Below are 20,948 nucleotides of genomic sequence, written 5' to 3'. Positions count from 1 at the left end.
AATTTCACTTGTCTGATATATATTAGAGCAGGAGATGATTTTTGAGTCTCAAGTTATAACTGATGCTATCAGCTAATCAGTGAATTATCTTTGGTGTGGGCTGAATTCAAAATTTTCTGATGTAATTTAATCAAGAAACAAATTTAGAAGAGTGCTGCACTGTAACTGTATTTAAATTTAGCTGCTCATTTTGCCTTCATTTTTTACTGAATGCTACCTTTTTAAGATTCATATTGAAAACATTTCATAACAAACCAATAATTTAAGTAATGACTTGGACCTAGGTTAGCATTCATAACTTGCTAAGTGTACTGAATATTGACAGCAAAGGCTTTAATCAGTAACCATTTTTCTTGTTACCAGTTTTTGTGAACAACTGCCTCAAGATTAATTTAACCAGCCTGATGAACTGTTCTCAATGGGTGGGCACATTCAGAAAGTGCAGAAAGAGCTCTGGAATCACAAGGAAGTCTGAGAACAGAGGGCACAGGGAAACTGAGGGCTGTATCCCAGCCCACAGCGTACTCTCACTGCTCCAGGAGACTTTCATTTGACCTCCTCTCCAGGATACTCTGAGGTCCCACCCTCACTCAGGGATTACTAGGTGTCTTAACCAGGTAAGCTCTCAGGAACCAGGTCACTGTGCACATAAGCCCAGACCACACTGGCTGCATTGGCACAGCACAGCCCAGCAGGTCTAACTGGGCCTCTGAGGGTTTGGAAACTGCAGTGGGAGAAAAACCAAAGTGTCGTGTGGACTGAGGTCTTGTGTGAGTGTGTAAAACTTCAAACCATCAGTATTTTTAACAATCACAGCAGTAACATAGTGTGACACTTGCAACACATGAGAATTTTCCTCCTTTTCTGCATTCCAAATAAATTGGTTAAAATTAGATATGTGGATATCACTAAAGGCATTGTTTTAAGGCTTTTAATGGGTTTTTTGTGATCCAAAATTTTAGTAAGAATAGTTAGGAAACTTGGTCACAATACAATGTGTTTTGCAAACAGAATTTTATATTTAAATATGTAACTTCAGATTATGTGAAGGCCTTAAACAGCTAGAGTTACTTAAAAACAAAGTTGACCAGTTGCTGAAGGCATAAATTAATTTTTCACAAATTAGTTATTTCTGTAGCACCAGTAACTAAGGTTGATGAATGGCTGTGCAGGCAAGGGGAAATTTGTAGATGCTGTATATTCTGACTTTACCAGGGACTCTGATGTAGTCTCCCAGAGTACTTTTATAGCCAAATTGGTGAGTTCTGCGTGGGATAACTGGGTCATAAGACTGCTGGAAAACTGGCTGGGCCATCAGGCTTGAAGTGTGATGATCAGCAGTATGACTGCCTGAGTCTTGGATCACTACCTGAGCCAATACCCTTAATTCCTGATGGACAACCTGGAAGACTGAGCATCTGCTCAGCAAATTTGATTATGATGATGACAGTGAGTTGAGAGAAGCAGTTAGTATGCAGGAGGAAAGGGCGACCATTCACAGCTGGGCGTACAGCCTGGAGAAACAGGCTGCTAAAATGAACCTAATGAAATACAACAAAAAAACAAGTGCAAAGCCCAGTATCTGGCATGAGTACAGCCCATGGATCAACACAGGCCGGAGCAGTGTCTAGAACACAATGCTGCAGAAGACACAGGCTCCCTGGTGGAGAAGCTGCCATGAGCAAGCAACACCTTGCAGCAAACAAGGCTGAAGGGCGCCTGGGCTGCCATAGCAAGGGCATGGCCAGGAGCCTGAGGGAGGTGGTTCTTTCACTCTCTTCAGCACAGGCTGAAGTGCTTAGCTTTCAACTCCCAAGCAAGTCCCAAGGGCTGCATTATGTCAGGAACTGACCTGTGTTCAGGCTAGAGAAGAGAAGATATAAGGAGAGTTTAGTGCTGTAATCAGCTACGTAATACGAAAATGTAAACAACATGGAGAAGCCAAAGATTCCTCCGGTGTACATGATGGAAGGATATGTAGTAGAATGCACCTGAGTGCACACAAAAAGATTTGGCTTAGTATAAGGGAGAAACACTGACCAGAGTCAAGCTGGGCAAAGGTTGCCCAGAGGGGCCATGAAGTCTCCCATCCCTGGAGATAATCAAAACACAAGCAAAACTGTGCTCCAGGCTGGACCTGTTTTGAGCAGGAGGGTGGGTTATAGACCTGGGAGTCCCTTCCAAAGCTGGTCAGCTTTTTTTTTTTTTTTTTTTTTTTTTTATAGTGGAAGGTAGTTTTACCAATTCTTTTTAAAGAAAAACAGATTCAGTGAGAGGACATTAAAAAATGGGCTATTCCAGGTTGGTTTTAAACCAGGATTAAACACACCAACCAACCCACCCTTGGAATCTAGAGGAGCCCATTCAAATACAGGGGTGTAGACTTGAGATAAGGACAGTGGTTTACATCTACACAATGATGAAAATGCCAGCGATGATAGTAGCTTAGAATGACTTAAGAGATCCTTAGAAGTAATCCTCTCAAGACAGGATTTGAGACCAATATTGTAGCAGAAAAGACTTTGAATAAATTTGGAAATAGGAATGCCTTAGGAAATCACATTCATGCACTACATAGCTTAGTAAGACTTCTAGGACTGCCATCTATCACAGGATGTTCAGCGTTCAAAGAAACAAAACCAAGCTGTGAATAGAATGCAAACCTAAGACAGGAGGTTTGGGGGGGCTTAATATATAAAAGGGAGAGCTGAGATAGGGCAGTAAACGTGAGAAGACTGTTGTATATGTCAGAGGAAGAGGGGAGAAGCCTATGGAGTTGCTATGCTAGGCCCAAGAAGGGGCAGGTGATGCAAGGAAAGGTCAACGGCATCATACTCACAGCTGTGAAAATTAACTAAACTTTGGAACAATGTGTAAAAGGGAAGATCATGGATATATCCCATTAGAAACTGTAAAATGGGGTAAACATCATTCAAAAAATAGCTTTAATCCATTTTGATTAATGGATTAAATTAATAAATGGATTAATGATCTATTTGACTGACATGAGAACAACAGCAGGGTGAGCCAAGACACCACTGATACCGATGGCATTTAAATTATGTTTTTCTCACTGTGCTCCAACTTGGTCTCTTGAAGACTGTTAACACCTTGATCTTGACTGTTGTTTTAATACAATTTTTTGTTTTGATGGCTTATAGATGAAACTAAAAGGTATGAGCTAAATGCAAAACCCCAAAATGGGAGGGAGATACAAATGCATACATCCCTATTGTAAATACAGTTTATAACAAAAATGCTCTTGCTAGTGTGAAGTCTTTGGCAGTCTTTAACTGGTAACACAAGCTGGCAAGTGGCAGATTATCATAACAGAAATTGTTGCAGTGTACTTCGGATGGACCTTTTTAGTTTGAAATAGTTTAAGCTCTAGTTGACGAGCTTGTTTATACTGTAGATGTACCCCAATACTGCTACTTTATTACTTCTAAATAAGTTCTAGTTTTTCCACTCACTGATCCATATAGGAGATTTGTATCATAAAATGGTCAAGCACATATTAACCAATTTTATCTTTATTTCCATAAGTCAAAGTTACACTTGAAGTGGTTAGATCCTTTCTTTCACATTTCTCACCTTAAGCATGCCCCTGCAGTAGCTACCATAAAATATGCACCTATTACCATTCTAAGAGACTGTAGCTGTTGCTGTATTGTTTCAATCTTCTACACATATCACTTTGCCAACAACAATTTATAGTTATTTTTTCCATTTTCATGAAATAGAGAGAAGTTGTGAGTTGTTGGCATTCTGTCTATTGCAGGTCCAGCCAATATTAGAATGTGCAGCAGCTTTAAAACTCAATAGTGAAGTGTTAAATAAGTAGCAGTGTCAAAGCATCTCAAGGATTTGACATACTCAGTTATTTTACACTGTGCTACAAACAGGATGACAAATCTACACAATAGTGTCTATTCTACACAACTCTTCATTAAAAGGGTTTGTCTCTGTAGTCTTTTTTAAGACTTCACACCCTTGTGCAACTATGAATTTAATGGAATAAAGATGATGACCATTAGAACTATTTGTTCAAACATTAGGAGTCTTCCATTAGAAGACCATAATAAATAATCTGAATCTTTCTGGATCAGCTGAAAAGTACAGAATGCATAGAATTCCCTAGTGCCCTCTATAGAGTATTTTCACAGAAAAATAATTTATGCAAAACCATACTTATCCTCTCCACATAAAAACCTGAATTTCAAAGAATCTTTGTATATTCCTTATGGAGTCAACTGGAAAATGCATTTTTCTAGACCTGTAAATACCCTCTTTTAGAAGAGATGCTTGGTATCTTTGGTTTACTTATATGCTGGATGAGAAAAAAAAAAAGTCTGAAAGGGAATGACTACCTAGTTACCTGAGGTTCATCTTTCATTTCTCCTAACATGAACTTTGGATAAGATCAGCTGCTTTGTAGGTGAAAAGAGAAATTCTCTATAAAACAATGAAACACAATGATTATTTTAGTAGTGCATACTAAGTAAGACAAGGCTGGGTTAGTAAAACTAACTCTTAAGGATAGTTATAAAGCCGAAACTGGTAATTTTACTAGTTCCAGAATTAGTAATCCTACTCTTTCTTTATCACCACCTTCTTTATAAATATAAAGTGTTACAAAAATATTCACAATAGTATTTCTATATTAATCTATTATTCCATATATTACTTTGAAAAAGTGCTTAAAGAGGCAAATATATGAACTGCAAACTCACATCCTTCGAGTTGCCTAAAGCCCTGATCCAGTTGTTTAAACCCCTTGTTCAATACAGAACAAGTTGACAACTTTCATTTTTCCTCCTACAAATGCTCTCCCTACTTTTACATTTTCATGTCAAAGTAAGTAACATTTGCTTGAAAAGTACAGCGTGACTTATGTTCAATCTCAGATGAGCGATTTAGTTACTTCTAAATAGGAAGTTTCATCTCTAATGTAAGGCTTTGAAAAATATTTAATTGCTTTCACTTTTTACCCTTCTTCTCATTATCCAGTACTTTATATTCATCTAGCACAGCATGGCCAGTTTCCTTTGCAGTTCTCTTTACAACAGATTTGATACCAATATTTTCAATGTTAAATGCTGTCACACCAACATTGATTGCAGAATTCATAGCGTTGTCTGTAGCATGGCCAGCATCCTCTCCATACCTAAAGAAAGAAAACAGTTTTATAGATTTGTATACTTAGTATTTTAATCTTCACTGGAATGCTTTTGAAAGCAAAAATTTAGGCATTACCAACAACAAATAATAAGCACAGTCCTTGAATGTCTAAAGAATAAAATTAGAATTTATTAAGTCATTTGAGTAAAGGCTGTTCCTCTGTCAATTCTATTGCTCTGGGAAAATACCAATATGCTTCTACTCTTCTTCAAGAACCCTTCCAGTCTTTCTCTCTCTTTTCCCTCTAGTTTTGAAGAGTAGAAAGCTTACATATAGAACCATAAGAAAGCGGGGTGGAAAGAAGTTTTGTGCAATAATTAAAGATTCCTTTTTACCTAAGTTCTTAGGTAAAATTCCTATACCCTCTATATAGAAAGCCAGTTGTATCCTGGGCTGCAGTCAAAGCAGCATGGCCAGCAGGGTGAGGGAGGGGATTCTGCCCCTCTGCTCTTCTCTTGTGAGACCCCACCTGGATCGCTGCATCATACAAAACCCCAAAAGGCTAAACAAAGATAACTTGAGGATGCAATGAAAATTAGGAAGAGAAATCTGGTCTTTGCCATGGGCCATGAGTCCAGCTTCTCTGTGCTTTAGTGGGCAAGCTGGTAGTCTCATCCTAATGACTCAATTGTGTACAGAGAGCACACTGAAGGAGGGCAAGAGTACAGTGAAAGCAGTAACTCCAGTGGTTCTGGGTAGCCATATATTTCCCCAGAGAGCACTGTAGTCAGAAAAACCAGGCCAAAGGGAAGTACTCCTGGCAGCATCAGAATCACAGCAGTCAGCAGAGTTACTTTTTCCCTGTGCTTGTTATGACCAGAGATTCTTTGAGGACCTCAGTATAAGGCTGGAGAGAAGCAAAGAATATCAAGAAATCCAAATACCTCTTATGTATCAGTACAGCAGCCAGAGCATATGGCTGGAACTAACAGTGAAACCAAAGAGAAAATATTAGTGGGGGTTTTGTTTTGCTTTTAATTCTCTGATAGAGCAACAGCCTTGAATCATCAACATTGGATTTGTAGGTCACAGAACTCATCTCACAGCAAAAGTATTTGTCAGTTTGATTAGTTTGTTAATTTGATTATTTTCACCTCAGGAACATCATAAGCCAGTATAGTATCAGTAAAATAAGTAACCTCATTTAAAGTAAGACTGTAGTTTATCCAATACAGTAAGACTAACAACTTCTCAATATCTGGTAATTAATTTTTTTGTTTGCCTGTCTCAATTGCATAATTTTATTTTTTTTTTTAATTGTGCAGATACATACACTGCATTTATTTAAACAGTTTTTTAAAAAAGATAGTAGCATGGGACTTGGGCAGAAATAGTACTTCTGGAGCTACATTTTCCCCCATTTCCAAACAACATGCACACGATGAGTATCTCCTTATAATTTCATCCACAAAGGTACTGCAGCTAAGTTTTAGGGGTTTTTTTGTGTTTTTTTTTTTTTAATTTAGAGACACTGATGGTGCTCCTTAAGCTTTGTTTCCATTAAGTAGAATTTAGCTCACTCACTGGTATTTTGAGTGGCAGAAATCTTTCTCACTGAAATGAAAAACCAGCTTACAAAAGGGTGATTATGTCAAATTTTAATATATATATTATAAGGATATATAATTTTAAGGGAGATTATGTCGAATTTTAATATATAATTATAAGGATAGATTTTAAAGATTTCATATAAAATATTTTCAATCATATTGCAGTTAGCTGCAGCAGGTAGTTACTTATTGTTTTTCACTCTTAGTGTCTGTTGTCTGCTGATGTCCATATTTCCTATATTTGTATCTAAAACAAAAGCATTGATGTGAATTTATGTGAAATGAGTACCAGTACAATTTCTCCTGACATTCCTACTGGAAACAAACAATAATAAAGCACAACTGACTAGAACTTCGCTATTTGGCCTCCTATTTGAAAAGCATCACAACACAATCCTGAATGCCAGTCTGCTTAATACTCTATGCTGATGCTTATCTTGTTACCATCTGCTTGTAGCCTGTATGCACTTTCAGCAATCCTTTTAATAACTCTTTTGCTCCGCTTATCACCGATTCCATTTAACCTGCTTGCTTTTGCTTACTCTTTACTTTCTATTAAATCTACTTCCCTTTTTGTGAGGGGTGCATTTCATGTTTCACAGTTATTTCAATATATTCCTTTATTCTCCACAGCATCTTCCAGTACATGCATACAGCTCTCACCGTTCCATCATCTTGTAACACGTTGTTTATCCCAAATGTTACTGACCTCTTCCCCCACTATCTTTTTTCTAAGAACATCTGTATTTTGCATATCAAGCCTGTTCTATTATTGCTATATATGCCTTAGATTTCCCTTACAAAATGGTCTTTTTTTGTACCCCCTCGCTCTAGCCAAACCTGCTGATAGTGGAGGTTCTTCATTTTTCATAAATTTAGCTAACTTTGCATAAATTCAGGACTAGACCTGACAGGTTTAAACCAGTAATTTTTTTCATAAGTATACCACATAGCAAAGATATAAATCTGAACATTATCTGTAACACAGCCTAAAGCTGTAACAGTTCTACAGAGAACTAAAAAAATATTTCCTATAATAATTCACTCATTTCAGATTTTTGCATACAGGAGATGCTCATAGTACTGTGAAGTTACCACTTTATCATGTGCTACACATTTATAGGAAGGCAGATATTTCAGTTAGCTTCCCTGCACTTTCATAAGCTTTTTTTTGCCAGTATTCACAGTAACAGTGTGCTGTAGAAGATGAAAACAATAAAAACATAACTTACTTGTATTTGACCGTTTTTACAGTCTCAGTTGAAACACTTTTAGCAATGCACTTTGCTGCACTTTCTAAACCTTGCCACACTGTTGCAAACCCTGTAAGAAACAATCAGCTTATTTAAGTTCATGCCATTAAAAATATGCAATTAGAAACTAAGTGTAAGGAATTTTTATTACCTTGAACTCCACTTGCTGCCACAACCAGAGCACCATCAAAAGTAGACTTGCCATCTTTATCTTTCTTAAGGGATTCTGGAACTAATTTGCTGCCATGCTTCTTCACGTGTGGAGCCAGCTCCTTTCCAACACAGCTTGCAATAGAACACACCCCTTCAACTACACATAAAACAACAGTGTGCAAATTATTTAATAAGAACACAGAATATCCTTCTTTAAAAATCTGTATGCATAATTAAAAGGAAGCTTCACTGAAGTCTTAAGTGATGCTTCTATTTAAATATGCTTATTCGAAACACAGACTTTAATCCTCATCTAAGTGCCCAACTGATACAGAGCAGTTTTATTTTTCAGCTTCTACATAGCTCCAAATGCTAAGAACCAAGGGAGGTTAGCCTTATGGCTAAAAAGTGCCTTAAAAGAAATACATATACATCTCACACTCAAGTTTCAAGAAACTGTTTCCATTGCTTTGTTATCTCCAACTTGCAGATAAGGAACAAGCTGCTGCTTTTCTGACTTGTTTTCTGTAGAAGTCTTTCTTACAAGCATTCCAGCTCTTCAAAGTAGTTTTGTAACATCAGTGAATTTAATTTTAAACTTGGATGACTGACTAGACAGTAAATATAAACATTATATGCAAATAAATAACAAAATTAATTTATGAGACCTCCAAGGGTTGCCAGGCACCTCTGAACACCAGGCCATTTCTATATGGATATCTATATATAGTCAAATAGACTTGTTTCAGGTGTGTGTGTTTAAAAATATGCACACACACGTTCTCTAGTGGTACTAAATGTTAGTAACCAGTGAGACTAGAGCTTTTAAAATACATGATTATCAACCTAAAATAAAAGAGACACCATTTTGAATTAACTGTCTAAAACTTTCAAAAGCATGTCAAACTTAAGACTATATGGACTGTTCTTTTAGGAAAGAAAAGGATGTCTCAAAGCCAAATAATATGTACTGGTCCTAAAGCAAATCTCTTGCAGGAGATAACTAAGCACAAACTACTGATCCCCGGATTTTATCAGGCCACTACCTCCTCTAATTTACCAGCTAGAGAAAACAGCTCACATTTTATGAAGTTTTTATTATTTAAGACAAAAATATTATATTCTATGAGATGGAAATTTTTACCCAATAATTGGCTGACTTTCACAGCTCCTCCAGTAGCCTGTTTTGCTACATGAAGACTCTTTGCTACAGTTGGGTTGACTTCCACAGGCTTTTCTTCCGGTTGAATGTGCTCTCGCAGTTTAGAAGCTCCTTTGTGAATAGCTTTACCAGTGTATTCTGCTCCTTTCATTAGGCCCCAGCTTAGCCAAGATGCACCTTCAAGGCAAAAATTGTTTTTCCTGGTAACACTGCAACACTGACTTTAGAAACATTCCTGATTACACTGTGCAATTATATTCTCCCCTGAACTGGGCAGCATAGAAGTCCTGCAGTAATTTCTGCACCTACACCACCACTTTATTTAAATTTAATACAGACAGCCCACACCTAAATGTCAGCCTAATACAGATACTCAGTTTTTTTAATAGATATGGAAGCACCAGCTGAGTCAGAAGTGATAGAACTGCATATCTCAATGATATTAACACTCCTGAAAATATGCAACCCAAGCCTCTAGCCTTCCTTGCAGATTCATATTTATTACAATCAGCTGGTGGTCATTATTATATTCTGAAGGTTCTCAGAGGAAAAAAACTCACATGTTTATCTGCATAAATCACAATAGATGCCTGCTGTAATATATGTTCACACAGGGGTAAAATTGTTCTGTCACAGTGGTTTGAGTCACAGCGGGTGATATTCTAACAGTCAAATGAGGAGTCAAACTCATTTGCAATGAACAAACTGTTGGCAATGGATATGTATTCTGCATGGTTTTTATAAAGCTCATGAAGGCATCCTTTAGATGATCAACACTGGAACTAGTGAACAATTACTTTAGACCACTCAGCTTCTATCAGCACACATGCATTTAGGTGAAAATACTGTTTAAATGTCACTCATGTTGGTTTCTATTCAACACAGTCCCCTTATTACAACTGTACCTGACAAGATTCCATGGGCAACTTTCTCACTCCATTCTGGTAACTCTTTCTGATCTTCTGCTTCTTCAGGTTGTGGCTGGATATGTACAGTCTGAGGCAAGTGAACTGCATCACTAGAGGCTTCTGAAGGCTGACAAGTGAAAGCAAACAGCTGAGCATCTACTTTGCAACATATCAGGATTTCTGGTTTAGATCATACACATCCATTATCAAATAATACTAATGTTGTGCATGCCTTGGGTAAGTGCACGGAAACTCAAGGGAAATTTAAGACACGATTTTTTTTCACAGAAATGCTACATATTCAAAAAAGCTTATCAGACAGGTCAGCTTTTTTGTATACTTTTTACATCCAGCCAGTGAAAAGATCTGCTTGCCAGTGCAGCCATATGGCCAAATAGCTAAGCAGGGAAAATTTACACAAGTTCACTAGCAAAACAGATAAGAGACTTGTCCATCTCTCATTTTTCTTTTTAGACAAAAGCCAGCTCTGTTGTTATTCAGCATGGGAAGTGCAGCCTTTGGTTAGAGAATCCAGCTGCACTAAAGGAATGCAGCTGTTCTGATTGTTTTGTTCCTCATCCTTTCCTCTCAAATTCAAAAATAAAGGAAATTATTCATGCTGTGTACTGTTGCTGCTTTTTCAGACTGGCACAGCCAAGGAAAACATCAAACTGTGCACAATACTGACCCCTATTTAAAGCTGGGTGGACAAGTTCTGTGTGACTTCATGTCAAACTCTGCAGTTTCTGAAGTAGATGTTAATCATTCAAACACAGCAACCTCCACCACCACAGGCTGCTTAGCACTTCTAAAAAGTGTAACATCACTTTACATAGTTCACAGACAATGTATAATTAAACTTTAATTACAGAAAGCTAAAAAAACTGGAACAAATTGAAGTTTTTGTTAAGAGAACTTTTCCAGCGTAAAAGTAAATAAAACCCCCAAACATCTCAGATTGAAAACACTGCTGGTTAATGATAGAAGGAAAAAAAATTTTGTTTAGTCTATAAGAGTCTAAATGAAAGCATTTTTAGATTAAACCCACAGGCAGAACAGAATACACAGTATAGAATAGTATTTGCTATTACATGGAATTCTGAAATTCCCCTGAAATATTTACTGGACATATAAGCAGTGTATTGCACATAGCTCAATGTTGCAGTAAAAGCAACATTATCAGAAAAGAGTAGATGAGAAGGTAGAAAGTTGCTACCCAGAAGGTTAACAATGTATCACTGACATGTACTACATCATCAATTACTGCTTGACAGCAGCATGAATCTCATGTTCAGGAAAGGTCTTCAGCATGTGACCAAAACACTCTAGGGGCTGGGCAGGAGAAATTACCTCAATAAACAGCTACAAGTGAAAAACAAACAAAAAAACTATTAAAAGTCCCAAACTGTGTTCCAGATACAATTTAGTTACAGCACAGTTTGGGTCACTACCTAGAATACCAGTCAACAAGACTTCTAACAACTATACTAAGGAGCAGAAATGGATTTTCTAGTAGGACAGGTGACTCAGTACTATAATTATATTGAATACAGCTGTCAATTAGATCCTCATGAGTACTATGTAAAACAGACACATTGAATGGCCATCAGACTAGGCTTTGAAATATTTGTGCTATATTACAGTTTTTAAAACTTCAGAAATATGCTGATTTGAAAAATGTGGCAGGCTGCAGTAACTGAATTGGTGTTTGACAAGAAACCAAACAACAACAAAACAAAAAACCAAACACCCAACAAAAAAATAACTACAAGACACAGCATACACAGCTGCTGTCAATCAAATCAGCAATTCTAACATGCATTTCTGTGACAATTGTTTTTTTCTTTAACTACAGAATTTTGGAATGTCCTGGCATTTACCTGGACTTTGTGGCCAGACCTCTTTTTAAATTTATCTTCAAAATGTGCTCTCACAGTTGCTGGGAGCTCTGAAGATAACCCTACTCTCTCAAGGGATCCTGGCACCTGTGACATCATATCAGGGAACATTAACAAAAAGATGTCATTTTAAGAAAATAAGGAACCAATGAGATATCAAATCTGAACTACTTCTACACAGGAAAAATGACAAACTTTTATCCAGGGAGTCAATATCACATAATTCTGTAGTATTTTCCCCTTTTAAGTAAAAATTAGTGGCCTCCTGTGCTAGTGAAATTCCCTGCTGCACTCACCAGGATTTATACCATCACAGAACTCGGTCCTCATGGGATGCTCCAAACTGGTCCTTTGTCTTCACTGCATTCACATTTTGGCAATTCAACAAAATTCTTTTTGTAGAAGATTTAATTATGCTATGATCTTTTAAGCAGTTACTGATTACCACTCTTCCTGAAATGATGATCCAGTGCTCTTACAGTAATATTTCCCACTTTGTTTCAAGTCACTGAATCTTATTGCATCTTTGTTAGACTAGGGGGGGTTATTTGCTATTTTCTCTGTCAAAAATTTACTGCAGTAAGGCACCAGATTTATTTATTTTGAGATCCCACTGGAAGGCAGATTTTTGAGGTAAATGATATTTTCACAGATCTTCTCTGAGGTGACTTAATTTTTTAATTGTAGACACATTTGGACACAATAATCTAAATTTAATTGTATCCTCAAACGCAGACAGCTCTGTGTACACACACAGGAAAAAAAGCTCTCTCCTGAACACATAATTTCATTTTGGGTCTTATGTTCTCTTTCAGAAAAATAGTGAAAACATAAAAAGGTGGTGTCAAATTCCACTCTGTGCTTACAATTTAGTATTTTAAAATTTTTCTCCTCTCATCTCATAGGACCTACAGCTTCATTACAAAGCTGGTTAATCTTGGCTACTTTATCTATTTCTCACTGATGAGCTTACCAACCAAGACAAAAATTTGTCATTTTACACAACTAAATGTAAATGTGAGAACATATTGGTGAGTTACACCTTTCCTTATTGGCTTATAACAGCCCAGAAATTTACCTGGATTCGTAGGTCAGACATCTGTTTCAAGAGATCCTCAAACAGCTCTCTGTCAGCTGCAGGAAGTTCTGAAGACAGCACTACTCCCACGTAGGACCCTGGTATCTGGGACATTGTGTCAGGGAACATGTAGACTCCAGTATTGCAGCACAGAACAGGAGACTGGTTACACATTAGAGGATACAACCAGTCACAAACCTAAAAAAGACAAGCACATGAAAGAATCAAAGGATGCTTTTAAAAAGAAAGACAGGCAGAACATAATGATAAGCACCACAAACTTGATTTTCCTTAAAGTTTCTAGTGGAACCTTCTAGTGAGAGGTTCCCTGCTGATGGCAGCAGGGTTGGAAGTAAATGATTTTTATGGTTCCTTCCAACCCAAACACAAAAGTTTCATGATTCTATGATGAAAAATAAAAAGTCTTATGCCATCTTGAAAAAATTAAAAAAGAAAAACAATCCCCAAAAAACACAACCCATGTGATTCTGGAAATACCACTCTTGATAAGTTCTGACAGTCTAATATAGAGAAAATACTATTTTTCACAGGACTATAGTTCAGGCTGGTACTTAACTGAAATCTCATTTTGAGGCCCAGATGAACTGTCAAACAAGTCAGGATTCACATGCCTGTACCACCCAGTAGATCTCAGGACAGGTTTATTTGATAAGATGAACAGAAATGTGTGGCTGTCACTGGCTTACAGTTGAAGACTGCTAACATGAGTGGAGCTGAACCAGCAGACCCCAAACCAGCCTATTTTAGCCGTAACAAAGAGATCCAAAGTCAGAATCCAGACCAGAAACACAATGCTCATTACAGAGCATGCCCACATGAAGCAAGGACTGAAAAAGTACAAATCTCTTTTATTGTGAAAAAGTACACATCTTTTTTATTTGCAGTTCTGAGTCTGGATTAATATGTACCCTCAAATTTCAAATTATCACTTGTCATAACTGCAATACCTTATCACTAATCAAGAACGAAGTGGGTAGCATCCAACCCCATTTTATATTGATTTGTTGCAATAGATGAATCAACATGTCTTCTCTATGTGAGGAAAGAAGTCAATTTTATGAAATGAAAAGACATGTTAAGTCAACTCCTTTACATATTGGAATTTGCCAAAACAGTCAGCACTTGAAAACTTTGGGAAGACACACAGGTGCTTTTCACAGAGAGTCGTAGAAGTGCGTACTTGCAAAAAACTATTTCTGCAACACCTGTAACATCCTTCACGTTATCACACATATTTAGGCTCAGAGGAGCAAGAACTTGAGAAGATTGCCTGCTAGAGTTTTATGACAGTTCTTGAAATTTTAATTAAAGGAGAAAATGATTTTCCTTTTACCTGAAGAAACGCAGGTGGACGATTCTGAGCAGCTTCACTACCTGTATCCAAGAACTTCACAATGCGCAGATATCCAGGATATGAAGGAGCACTAACCTGCCCATCAGGAGTCACAAAAAATATCTGTACTCCTTGGGGAATCAAGATCAGCTCATCTGCATCCACCCCCAGGTTTTCCAGGGGAGGTGGCTGAGTACACTTGTTGCTGTAGTATTCCTCACTCACAGAAGAAAACTCCCCAGAGTCTGTGCCATAAGACACAGTAAAGTGGCCATTGGTAGCTTGGGGAGTATAGGCAGGAGGTGCTTCGTTTGGCAGACAAAGAGGTTTTGCAGATGATGGACTCATAGCTGGAATTTGCCCCTGACTCACAGCTGCAACATCTCCATCTGCTGCAGGTGGCTGGCGTGGTACAAACAGAGAGTTAGGGGCAGGGGGCCTTTCTGGCTTTTCTTTGGAAAGAATGGCTGGGTATAACTTGGGCACCCCAGGAGGGTTATCCATTGTAGCAGGACTTGCTTGTCCCGGTGGGGTGTTTTGCTCTAGAATGCCAAGTCGAGCACGAACGTTTTCCAGGGTCTCCCTCATCTTCTGCTGCATTTGCCTGGCAGATTCCCACTGGGACCCAACACATGCAGGACCTTCTGATGGAATGCTAACTCCTCGGAGCAAGTGGTCAAGCCCTTGCTTATAGTAACTTCTTGCCTCTTCCTTCTGACCCAGCTCATCTGTATTCAGTCCTTTATTGATAAAAATAAAGGCTTTCCTGTACTCTTCATTAATGGCTTCAATATTTGCATCTTCTTGCGTAACCTGATCCCGCAGTTGTTCCATTACTGCAAAGTGGAATAAAAATCAATAAGAAGATATAGAGAGAAAGCCAAACAATGCTTACCTTAGAATAAAATGTGTTCTTAATGATGACCACACTGCATGTATTAGCAGAGATCTATCTAGTTGCTTGGAACAGTGTCTGGTATGTTATGGTTATCTCCTAATAACATTCATATTCAGCTGACATGATTCCAAGACAGCAAGGAATCTATAACCATCAAATCTAGTTACATCACAGATATTTTTTTGTTAAACATCAGAAGAACATGGACATGCCTGAAACTAAATTTTTCATCTTCAAGATCAGTAGCAAACAAGAGGAGTAAACAAATAACCTAAAAAAAAAAAAATCTAACTTTTCCAAAAACATCTCTAAGGTATTAAAAAATTCATTTGCTATTTTGTCTATTTAAATAAAGGCTGAACTTACAAACAGTACATTTCCATTTGAATAATTTAAGAGAAAGCACTCAGTTTTAAACAAATCTTGACCAACTTCAACTAACACCAACACACAGAACTGTGAAATACTTTGCACAGTTAAAGCTGTAGTTTACAAAATAAAAACAGGAAACTTATTTCCTTTACAGTGTTTACAGAGTGAGAAAAGAAAACTGGTGTTTTACACTGCTTGCTCCACTGGTGACAAAAATTGGAAGTACCAGATTGCAGGTTCTAGGTCTATCTTGGAACGTATTCTTTAAACTGCCTTATGTATTTCAACAACTGAAGAGCAGAAAAGAATCCAGTGGGTTTGTTTGAATTCTAGAACGTGTAAACTCATTGTTTTAACTGTATGAAGATGGTTGGTCTTGGTGAAACACAGAAAATACAAGTCATTAATTCCAATGAATTTTTTAAAATTTTTTTTTTTTTTTTTTTGGCTGGCAGCCTTGAGAGGCATTGTTAATTCAGAAAAATCAGGCAATTATACTAGAAGAGAATAACAGTCATGGACAACAAAAATGGGATACTATATAAAAATTAAAGAGCATATATTTTCAAGCAAAACCACAATTCTCTGCTCTAAGGCAGATGAAAGAAAGGAGACATCTGTCAATCACAATGATATTATGCCACAGAAACCATGAGGGCAGGTAAAATCCAAAGTGCAAAAATAAAAATACTTCCATTACAACAGCAGAAGCATTAACACCACTGTACAGGGCATTGGTGAGAATTCACACACCAAGACACACTCAAGGAAGCTGTGCCAGAACAGGAAGATGTGTGCAGGTTACTGATTTTTCCTGATGAATCAATCACTCTTCCCTAGAAAGATGTAGGTTTGGCTTACCAAGGCAATAAAATGAAGGCTAAGAGATTGGATTAGTCTCTACAAATATAATGGATGAAAAGAAGAAAATAAATCCGTAAACAAAGAAGACTTACTGGGAAAGAAAAAAGAATTAAATCCAAATTTGTAATAAAATCCGGAAATAGTACCTACATTTAAGTGTACTTAATGTCTCTTCTTGTTTTAGTCTAACTATCAACAAACTAAAAAAGTAATCTGGAAAATATTCTTCCTCTACTCCAACAAAAACAGAGAAACTTATGAAGTGCAGGTCATGAAAAGATTTTAAAGAGGCAAAGATGGAATTCTGTGCTCTAGTCTCATGCTCTTTATAATCAAAATGCAGACAGCATTTATGTGACTGATGCATCTGCAGTCACACAACAGAAGTGCCATGTAATCTGGAAGGCACCTGTTTTGATGATGCTACAGAATCCAATTTCACGTAAAAGTCAAGATGTGTGGTTTCAGTCCAGTAACAGACATGTAGCTCGGAATATGACAGGGATGGCTTGAGAAGGCAGCCCAGTGGAGTGGGTCAGCAGCAACTCAAGCCACCAGACTCACTGCCCATCATTTAGCAGATAAACAAATCTTGGGCTGGAGCAGATTTTTCTGATTGATTGCAGTCACTTGTTGCCAAGAGGCTCAGCATCTTTACGCTGAAGAACAGCACTGGCATAAGTGTGTATTTACTAATCACCAAGAACATCAACTTTAGAAGTTAAAAGTATGCTGACCAGCACAACAGCAAACAACTAGAATAAAGGCAATTGGAAAGAGCTCCTTACAAGGCTGTGAATATAGCTGGATCCTTACAGCAAAAAAACCTGGTGACTGCCCAACCACATCACTGTGTGTCAACACTTGTATTTACTACTAAAAAATCCACTTTTCCTTTTAAGAAGTGTATGAAGGTGAAAACCAATTTAACAGTAAAGACCTCTGATTTGAGAATTTTAGGTTCTTGAAACATAGAAAATGTTTAGAAGACTGAGAAAGGCAGACAAGTTTAATCTGTCATCACCATCTAATTCTTTATGAGCAAAATTTACTGGTTTGAGATTTTTAGTGCCTGTATCCCTAGTCACATATAAAGTCCTTTCTTAACGCTTTAAGTAAATGATTTATTTGTGTGAACACAGCTGCAGTACAATAGTCCCCTTTGCCCCATGTTTATTGATTTGTTGGGGTTTTTTTTCTGGGTGAGGCTAATGCAAAGATACTTTACAGATTTCAAATATTTCTTTTGCTAGTGATTGTTAGCATATAAAAAGAAGAGCAATCAAGTAAAATCCTAGTCATAACTACATATCAACTTAATATTTAATTAAGTTACAATTCACTGTATACTTGTCATACTGACAGCAGCACTGTTCTTGCTAAAGCTCAATCTTTATTGACACTAGAAAAAGTCTGTAATAAAATGGAGATGTCAGCACCATCAGTGTCCACACAGCACTAGTGCATGGCAGAGATACAAAAGCTGTCTCTGCAGCTCTGATTGTCTGGAACATCCCAAGTTTGCAGTATATGTGCAGTGTAGCTACCTCCAAATTATGCATTTGGTTGGCAAACCACTTGGAAATGGAGGAAGGACTTCACAGTAGATGTCAAGCTAAACATGTGATTTAAAAGTCAGCCCAAAAACCTGAATTTCATTCATCCTTAATAATTGAGTAAAATTATTACAAAAGAATGGATGGTATTAAATAAGCTTATTTAATTCCTCCCTCACAACACAAAAATAAATATTCTCTGAAACGCAACATTTAAGTAGCAATCTGATCACATCCAAGAAATATCCTTGTTCACTATTATTTTCAGTGTATGATCTTATATAGTATTTAAGCATCCTGCATATTTTAATATTTATCTGTAATCCATGTCTGTACAATGCTGAATCTTATTTCCTGTGTTTTAAAGCTGTAATGAATGGAAAAATGTGTATTACTGAATACGGAGAGCACTGCAAGCCAACCTTTGGTCCTATGGCCAGTTCAGATCAGCCCAGATCTGTACCACTTAGTGTTAATTAAGATTTAGAGGAACTTGTCTCAGAGAAAGCCAGTCCAAAACTGAGATAAGAAATGAGCTAAAGTATACTGTAGATAATCACAGATCAATCCAGCACTTGAGCCCTTTTTCTTTTGACAGTCCAGATATACTCTGTGGTTTTAAGTTACTTGACCAAGGGAGGCTACAGTGCAACAATGAAACTTGAGTTTAATTTGATATTTTAAGTTAACATCCCACCCATCCTTCCTCTGAAACAGCAAAGCCCACTTCATTAAAAAGTAATGTATACTAACAAAAATACAGGTCAATGGTGGATCTCACTGCTAGACGGTAAACACGAAGCCTAAGACTTATTAAGGGGATTAAACACCCTTACTGACAGAGGTAGGACACACTTTCCAGCTCACTACTCTTGAAGGAGGAGTAGGGGAGGAAAATGCAAAACAACTTTTAAAAAAACAAAACCAAAACATCCTTAATCCAGGATTTCTTCCTATCTGTCAACTGTTTTTCTCTCAGCCACAAATTAAAAAGTACCATACAGGCAGAATTGTTTAAGCCTTAGTTCTGGAAGGAAAGAGCAATTAAGAAAGTATTAGTAACTTTCAAGAATTTAAAGAACAAACTGAAGTAAATGTTATCTAGAATATAAACACAAGTCAGGTATTAGCTGATAAATTTACCGTTTTATGCTTTTAGCTTATTTAAATTAATTTGTTTAAAGAAGTCCTTAAATTTTTCAGGAAGCCTACTCCTAGTTTTGAAGCAAAGGAAAAAAGTTTATAAGGCTAGATAATATCACAGACTATACAACAGAGAGAACTGGTTACATTAAAGTAATTCTTACTCTCCAAATTACCAAATACTTCAGCAAACCCCCATCCTCTGACATGTGAACCTTCACCTTCTTCTCAGGCTGCTATCCCAGCACCCAGCCAGCATGTCTATTTTCCTTCTCTACTGCTGTTTTAAGATTATTTCTGTCCAAATAACAGAACTTCCTTCTTGGCTCCCTGGTCTGCACCTCCATCCCATGCTCTCACCACAGAGCTTTCAGGCGGCGGGTACCTAGTTGTCACTTCTCCAAAACGGAGAGTGGAGAAGCAGTAGGGCAGATAATTCACCTCGCAGCTGCTCTGCCCAGCACGGACATTTCTCGCAGCACCGAAGTACAAAGACATTGTACTACCATTCCGTGGCCAAGGATTCCAAGATCATCATGGAAAATTTAGTGTTATGTAAGCCTGCTATTTAATACTATTTCATTAGTGTGCCTGCCGGTTTCTGATCGCTACCGACGTTGTTCCAGATTCAAGAAACTCAAAACTGCCTGACACGAACCCTTAAAAACCAAAACAAGACAGAATAAAAGCAGCATTTTTCCTAAGTATTCTGACAAATAACCCTTTAGGCCACTCTTTACATTATTTATCATCAGGGTTACTTCAACCTGTCCCGATGCCGCTCCCTCCCAGCACCTGCCTGCGGTGGCTCTGCGGCCGCACCGCGGGGCCTCACAGCCGCCGCCCGGCCTGCTCCTGGGCCTGGGCCCGCTCCGCTGCCTCCCGCGGCCTCCCCTGCCCGCCCCGCTCCAACCAGCGCCCCCGGCCCCGCAGGGACCCCCGGCAGGCCCGACCCCGCAGCCGCCTCACCGAGCTGGCCGCCTTCGCCGCGCTTCACCGAGCCCAGCCCCGCCTGCACCGCCTCCGCCTCCGCCCCGGCCGGGTCGGGTCAGGCGGCACGGCAGCAGGCGGGGCCCAAGGGTCGCGGCTCTGGCGTCACCCGGCCGGGCTGCCGGAGCGAGGGTGGAGCTTCGTGCGGTTAGCAAATAGCACTCAGCTGTGCCATTTATCCTGCGGTTTGGTGATTTTTCTTTTGTTTTCTTTTGGTTTTTTTAATGCTCTTGATGTTTGGGAGAAACACAGGTCTGCATGCTCACCATAAATTAATTTCGCTGGGAGCATGGAAGGTCGCTTCTTTTTTGTCTTCTGGTTTCTGTGGCTCACACCATCTAGGACCAACATGTCAAACTGAAAAATAATGTTCAGCCCCAGTGATATCAAGTTGGGTTTTTTTCCTATTGTTTTTTCAGGAGTCGAGTGGCTTTGCCTGTGTGATGAGTTAGTAATTTGCATGTAGTCTCGTCATCTTTTAAGAAGCTGTAACTCTTAAAACCAGCATGTGTGTGTGAATCTACAAAAGCACATCTACCCAAGTTCTAGTTATGGAACTGGTATGACTATCCAAAAATGGGAAAATAT

At 38.2% G+C, this 20,948-nt stretch overlaps 2 protein-coding genes across 7 annotated transcripts in view; one reads left to right on the top strand and one right to left on the bottom strand.

The window, feature by feature from the left end:
* Nucleotides 1-3,517: 3,517 nt before the first annotated feature.
* On the bottom strand, nt 3,518-20,465 carry SPART (spartin). Of its 3 annotated transcripts, none has more exons than XM_085061403.1 (9): nt 20,340-20,465; nt 14,538-15,373; nt 13,184-13,381; nt 12,088-12,192; nt 10,205-10,334; nt 9,282-9,476; nt 8,136-8,294; nt 7,964-8,054; nt 3,518-5,167 (listed from the first exon to the last, which is right to left on the bottom strand). In XM_085061403.1, the coding sequence occupies exons 2-9, from the start codon at nt 15,369-15,371 to the stop codon at nt 4,981-4,983; spliced, it is 1,899 nt and encodes a 632-aa protein (XP_084917529.1). In that variant the 5' UTR covers nt 15,372-15,373; nt 20,340-20,465; the 3' UTR covers nt 3,518-4,980. The 3 variants fall into 3 exon arrangements, with proteins under 3 accessions (XP_084917529.1, XP_084917537.1, XP_084917547.1); XM_085061421.1 differs by lacking the exon at nt 3,518-5,167 and adding an exon at nt 6,839-6,978; XM_085061411.1 differs by lacking the exon at nt 12,088-12,192.
* Nucleotides 19,734-20,948, top strand: part of LOC146444803 (uncharacterized) — a 20,349-nt gene continuing 19,134 nt past the window's right edge. For all 4 annotated transcript variants that reach the window (XM_085061441.1, XM_085061460.1, XM_085061451.1 and 1 more), the window contains exon 1: nt 19,734-20,507. In XM_085061441.1, coding sequence (XP_084917567.1) covers nt 20,146-20,507 — 362 coding nt within the window. In that variant the 5' untranslated portion in view covers nt 19,734-20,145. The remainder of the gene's footprint in view (nt 20,508-20,948) is intronic.

Source organism: Lichenostomus cassidix, chromosome 1 (genome assembly GCF_008360975.1).
Source record: "Lichenostomus cassidix isolate B80296 chromosome 1, HeHo_3.0, whole genome shotgun sequence".
Lineage (NCBI taxonomy): Eukaryota > Metazoa > Chordata > Aves > Passeriformes > Meliphagidae > Lichenostomus > Lichenostomus cassidix.
The sequence above is the reverse complement of the archived record's forward strand: the minus strand, read 5'-3'. Positions and strand labels throughout refer to the sequence as shown.